The sequence below is a fragment of the Aplysia californica genome, unplaced genomic scaffold (genome assembly GCF_000002075.1).
Source record: "Aplysia californica isolate F4 #8 unplaced genomic scaffold, AplCal3.0 scaffold00285, whole genome shotgun sequence".
Classification (NCBI taxonomy): Eukaryota; Metazoa; Mollusca; class Gastropoda; order Aplysiida; family Aplysiidae; genus Aplysia; species Aplysia californica.
Window position 1 is genome coordinate 722162 of NW_004797555.1, and position 6919 is coordinate 729080.

General features: G+C 43.1%; 1 protein-coding gene across 1 annotated transcript in view; it reads left to right on the plus strand.

Annotated features, from left to right (window-relative positions):
- LOC101858417 (copper transporter 1) overlaps positions 1-5740 on the plus strand; it is a 7651-nt gene extending 1911 nt beyond the window's left edge. Inside the window, exons 2-4 of the mRNA XM_005101497.3 lie at positions 1956-2022; positions 3404-3503; positions 5100-5740. Of these exons, the coding sequence (XP_005101554.1) occupies positions 1956-2022; positions 3404-3503; positions 5100-5469 (537 nt within the window). The 3' untranslated portion in view covers positions 5470-5740. The remainder of the gene's footprint in view (positions 1-1955; positions 2023-3403; positions 3504-5099) is intronic.
- The last annotated feature ends 1179 nt before the right edge of the window (positions 5741-6919 follow it).

Sequence of the window (6919 nt, forward strand, 5' to 3'; positions counted from 1 at the left end):
TGATTCCTTAATGAGCGACCACTATGAAATAGTGGATAGAGTATAGAATAGAGGGTAAGGGTTGAGGCTAGGGTTAAGGCGATAGGGTAGGGTTAGGGGGTCAGGGTTAGAGGATGGGATAAGGTTTGGGCTTGGGTTACGGGTTGGATTAGTGGTAGAGTCAGGGGTAAAGTTATGCGTCTTCTTTATTGTTTGTTGGGGTGGTCGCTCGTTACGGAGGTCCGTGTGGGTGGTTGGCTGGGATGCTCTGGTGTGGTTTGCTCCTTCTTTCCTATCAAACATCTATCGTCCTTATCTCTCCTCCTTTTTGTGTTTATTACTCTTTTGTAACACCTCTGATCTTTCGGCACTTATACATGTATGACCTTATTGTGTTGCAAGTGCCGTAAAATTCTTACTAAAACAAAAACGTAAGTCCTTCTGAAACAACAACCCGTTGCTTCCATATATCGACTGAAAACTGCCTTCCCACCAGTGTGAAAGCAATGCCAAATACAAGAGGTGTTGAGAAGAACAAGAAAGAACAAATTTTAATCATTGAAAAGTTTCTGCTGCTGATGCCTTCGTCAAGACGCGGGCCTTTTGGATGAAGGTCAGGAGTCAGAGAAGGGAAAAGACCTTCTTAAAATAAATTACTTTAAAATATATTACTTTTATTTGTCCCGAAAGAGCAATTTAGTTTACGATTGCCGAAATGCATTTACATACATAAATACATAATTATAAATACGTATATACTTAAATACATATATAAAGACATACATAAATTATACATACATAAATACACTATAATTGCACCAATACAGAACAGTTTACAACCATGCCACTGTCAGTCGCCACTGTGGAGCGCACAAAATCAGACTTCTGCTCCAAGAACTTGTCTTATACTACTATGTTGTGCAGTTTTAAAACAGACGAACATAATAATTCCTATTATTTTAAGGCGGCCGTTATATTTGTTGTACAAGTACTTACAGTTAATGTTCTATCTGACGATACCAAAGTTGCTCTAGATTTATTACGACACCCCCAAGCCTTTAAACCAAAGTAGCAGAGGGAGAATTATGGGAATCAATAATTCTGTTATAAACACGAGCATCAAACTTTTTTCTTTGTTTTTTTCCCAAACATTTAGTTTGTTCTCTTTGTTTACAATTGTAGCAGCATATAGACTGTCATCACTGTCGCCGATATGTCACAACCTGACCATCGCCCGCTCTCATAACAATTCACCAGTCGTATCTGTAAACACGCGGTGTAAGGGTGAACGACAAATTAAATGTCAAACGACTCCCCCCCCCCCCCCCTACTTCAGCAAAGCAGACTTTTGAAACAGGTTTATGAACAGTTTGATTAGAACCCTGCTAAACTATTTAAAGCATTAGAAATAGAAGGGTTTTAGTAATAACGTTTTTTGTTTGCTTTTCTTTTGTTTTTGTTTTTTCCTCTCTTGGAAAAATCCCCTCTCAAACTGCACGGTACCATTCACCATTTTCTCTCAAGACGGCAGAATGCCCAAACCGTTTAAGGCCTTGTACTTTTAACAAAAAGGTGCGGTGGCGGAGCGGTTATTGCGCTCGTCTCCGAAACGGAAAGTCAGGGTTCGAGCCTCGGTTAGGACACTGATTTTTTTCGCCACCTCCTGCCCACCCAGCAGTGATTGGTACCTGACTTCGAGTAGGGGAAGTGAAGGCCGCGTGGAAAGGAACTGGCCACCCTAACACAATATGCAGAAGGCCCAGGAAGTTATCTCACTAACAAGGCAATCCCCGATGTACGGATCGGATGCGGGAACAACTTGACTTTTTACTCTGAACAAACAGGCAAAAAACAACAATTTTTCGCCTTTTATGATTCCGATTAATTAGTCAATATCTACAACTCATCCACAGACACTGCAGTTGTTGAAGACAATATTATTATTGTGTTGACTTGAAGCCAATTCTTTCTTTCAGATGTTTTTTGGAACCTCGTCCAGCTTCAGTTTTCTTTTTCATTCCTGGGACTGCCGGACAGCTGAAGGTAATAGGCATAGTATTATTACTATTATAAACAGACATGTCACAGTTTGTAATTTGTTTGGAACATAATTTGATAATACCCATTTTCATTATTAGCTTTGTGAGTGGTTGGCGGGTGGTTTGGTGTGGTTTGCTCCTTCTTTCCTATCAAACATCTGTCGTCCTTTTATCTCCTCCTTCTATTTTGGGTTTGTTACTCTTGTAACACCTCTAATCTTCGGTACTTAAAATGACCTTATTGGGTAACAAGTGCCGTAAAACTCTTACTAAAACTAAAAATATTATTAGCTTTTTGCACGATAAGAGGCTGGCATCACTTTTTTGTTTGTTTTTTCTTGTTCAACTCTTTGTTCCCCTCGTTTTACCCCCCCCCTCTCTCCCTTCAACCATAATGTATACCATGTATATTATGTATAGGGGGCTCTCGTGGCCTAGAGTTTACGGTGTTTGCCTCTTTTCAATAGGTACCGGGTTCGATTCAGGATATATAGTGACGTAAATTTTCTTCTCTTAAATTGACTTCTTTCACCTCCTTTCCTACTCTCTGGCAATGTTCTGTCGTCTGCTTTCATTTCACTTTCTGCCCCCACCCCCTCACTTCCTTTGCCCCCTTATAATCCTATGGGCTCCTGACTCTTTCTGCAGCCTTTCGCAATGCTGCTCCTTTGCTACCTCTTCCTTTCTTTCAGACATACCCCTCTTTCAGCCACACCCCTCTTTCAGCCACACCCCTCTTTCAGCCACACCCCTCTTTCAGCCACACCCCTCTTTCAGCCACACCCCTCTTTCAGCCACACCCCTCTTTCAGCCACACCCCTCTTTCAGCCACACCCCTAATCCTATGGTAGAAAAGATCCTCACCTTGCCTTCTCGGGCAAGGGCGAAAAATCTCGGAGGTCCTGTGTGCAAGTTGCGCACGTTACAGATCCCTTAGTGGTCTAAGATTGATAAAGGTAGGCTTTGGCCGCCATCCGGGCAAAATTCAAAATTTCCTTCCAACTGAAAATACTAAATTTGTCCCGCTTGCTCATATGAACTTATTCTGTTGCGAGCGCCGTAAAGCACTATATAAAAAACAAAAAAACAACAAAACAACAACCCCCCCCCACCTGTACATGTATTTGTATAGTTTATTATGTGTATGTGGGTGGTTGGCGGGTGCTCTGGTGTGGTTTGCTTCTTCTTTCCTATCAAACACACCTATCGTCCTTATCTCCCCTTCTTCTTTTTTGTTTGTTACTCTCTTGTAACACCTCTAATCTTCTGGCGCTCAAATGACCTTATGCAGTTGCGAGATCCGTAAAACGTCTACTAAAGCAAACATTATGTATATTATTGTGCATATTATTATTATTATTATTATATCCCCCCTCCCCCCAAAGGATTCTTGGCGGCCCTTGTCGTGACGCTGCTCATCTCTTTGCTCAACGAGGCTTTGGCTTATTCGCTGCACCTGGAAGAACATGTCTTTGGCAGATCTGGGTGAGTTTTTTAGTTTTAGTAGAAGTTTTGCGGCGCTCACAACTGCATAAGGTCATATGAGCGCCAGAAGACTAGAGGTGTTACAAGAGAGTAACAAACATAAAAAAGAAGGGGAGATAAGGACGATAGATGTTTCATAGGAAAGAAGAAGCATCTAGTTGAGTATAATTGGTCGCTTTTAACACTTGGCTCTCACTTGCCGCAATAATGCGACGGGGAAAGTTAGCAGTTCCTGTCTGTTGTAGTGACTCTCCTGGCTGGGTGACCAGATAGGGTATTTTGTACTGCGAGCTGTGTGACTGCAAAGTGTTAAGGACAAGCAGGCTAACCCAGATTTCGAGGGTTTCCAGAAACCAAGACCTACTCCAAAAGTGGGTATTGCCCTACCTATAGAAGTTTGGTTTCATTGGTGTGCATACTTGTTTGGGCATAGAGAAAACTCATTGTCTTTTATAGAGACTGAACAAGGGTCCAAAAACTTTACCTTCGATATTCTCAAAATAATTTTTTTTAAATTATTTTTTTTTACGGGATAGCCCCCTTGTGCTTAAAAGCGAGCAATTATCGTAATAAATGGTGGAGAGTAACAGGGCCTAACCTCATCTCGATTTGTTGAACCAAAGCAACATGGTTAGATCGAGATTATCAGGTTTCACCACAGGTGGACACGCACACACATTCACACACACACACACACGCACACACACTCACTCACGTTCACACACACACGCACACACGCACGCACACACACACGCGCACACATTCACACACGCACACATTCACACACGCACACATTCACACACGCACGCACACACGCACGCACACACGCACACACGCACACACACGCACACACGCACACACGCGCACACACGCACACACGCACACACGCACACACGCACACACATATACACATACACACACACATTCACGCACACACACACGCGCACAAACACACACACACATACACATACACATATACACACAAACGCACGCGCACACACGAACACACATTCACGCACACACATTCACGCACACACATTCACGCACACACATTCACGCACACACATTCACGCACACACATTCAAGCACAAACACGCACAAACACGCACAAACACGCACAAACACGCACAAACACGCACAAGCACGCACAAGCACGCACAAGCACGCACAAGCACGCACAAACACGGACAAACATACATGCACACACACACACGAACACACACACGCAGACACACATTCACACACTCACACTTGCACACACTCACACACACTTACACAGGTATACATAACTCTAGAGAAATAAATGTTTGAAATTTAAATGTGTGTTTGTATGTGTGTGTATGTGTGTGTGTGCTGTTTGTGCACGTGTATGTGTGCGTGTGTGTGTGTGTGTGTGTGTGTGTGTGTGTGTGTGTGTGTGTGTGTGTGCGTGCGTGGATGGGTGTGTCTGTTTGGCTATTCTGTGGTGTGTGTATGTTTATAGCGTGAGATTTGTACGTTTATATTGCTGCTATGCGTGTATGTGTTAATTTGCACATATTATTTGTATCCTATTTTTGTTTGTTGAAATTCCTCTTTTTCGTTGCTTCCCTGCAGGTCCTCAAGGTGTCTGGCTGACATCTGGCGCCGACTGGCCTGCTCGCTGCTACACATCATCCGTCTGAGCAACGCCTACATCCTGATGCTGGCGGCCATGACATTCAATGGAATTCTGTTTGCGCTAATTATAGCCGGAAGTGGACTTGGTCATTTCCTCTTCCGCCCACTTTTACTGACGCTCTACACTGGTTGGCGCCAACGAAGGCGTCTCAAATCTCAGAATAATGACGTAATGTCATGTGATGAAGACAGTGCAAATGAAAAATGGTTGAAAACAGACGAAGAGCATGTCCAACTGCAAGAGATTACTTCTGACTTAAAGCTTTTGTCTATGAAGGATAAAGCGCGTTGTGAGGATGGTGTTTAGTTAATGTACTTTTTGTTTGTTTTGAAAGACTGGCTAGCTTCGAGTGCCACGGATAATTCAATTGTGAAGTCACAGACCCGGTGCTCGCTATCCTGATTTGAGTGCTTCTACATCTGTGTTGTGCGATGAGTTCTTTACTGGTGCCAGTGGTGTAGCAATTGGATGGTTCGTCGTCGCAAACAGGAGACCCGAGTTCCATTCTCAAGTTAGGAGAATTTTGTAATCGAGTATTTAAGTCGGTCTTTCAGTTGGGATAGTGAATCAATTTCAGCCTGGGTTGACACTAACAGTAACAGGCAGGATCGAAGCCCACCTCTTAGATTATCTAAATTGTGTATCAAGGGGCTTAAAAACACCTACATCGAAAAAAAAAAGATGTGTGGTTTTTTTTATCATGTCTTATCAGAGATATATCTGATCAGGTGTCTTGAATCTCTTTTGTACTGCTAGTAGTTTTGTGGAGGGTGTGCTGGGCTGTCGTATCCAACAAACTGGAAAAAGTGACTGGCTCTTGAGCTAATCAAAGATGATTTTTGTTCTACTGCACACTCTATATTTCTTGTCTACGTGTGGTTTGATAACATAGTTATCTAGAATCTATGGATAGGGGGCTCTCGTGGCCTAGATGTTAAGGTGTTGGCCTCTCATTCAAAATTCAAAAGGTCCCGGGTTCGAATCCGGGTAGCGATCGAAAAATTTTCTTCCCTAATTTGTCTCCTTTCACCTCATTTCCTGCTCTCTAGCAATGCTCTGTCGTCTGCTTTCGTCTCCTCTTTCTGCCCCCACCCCCTCACCTTCTTTGCCCCTTCCTCTGGGCTCCTGATTTTTTTTTTGCAGCCTTTCTGCTGCTACTCCTTCGCTTCTTCTTACTGCTGTCTTTCAGCCACACGCCTGATCTTCTGGTAGGAAAGATCTACACCTAGCCTTCTCGGACACGGGCGAAAAATCTTGGAGGGCCCATGTGCAAGTTGCTCACGTTAAAGATCCATTGGTGGTCTAAAATCGATAAGAGTAGGCTTTGGCCGCCACCCGGGCAAAATTCAAAATTTCCTACCAACTGAAAATAGGCGTGTCCCGCGCGCTCATATGACCTTATGCAGTTGCGAGAGCCGTAAAACACTTTACAAATTTAAAAAAATAAATCTATGGATAAGTATCAAAGTAGCCACTCAAGATGTAGGCCAAAGTCTAAGTGATGGATTGTTTTCGAGTCTTCTTTGGTTTATCTTCATGAATGGACAAACCCCTAGCAGTAATGGGGAATATCTAGTGGCTGAACCAGTATTAAGTGCTCCGATTTGTTTGGCTCTTCGTACAAAAGGTGGGTTTAGTTTGTTTTTTTAAAAATGTACCTTGAGCACAGGTTGGTTTGCAAATGGGAGAGATTGTCTTGTGTGTGTGTGTGTGTGTGTGTGTGTGTGTGTGTGTGTGTGTGTGTGTGTGTGTGTGA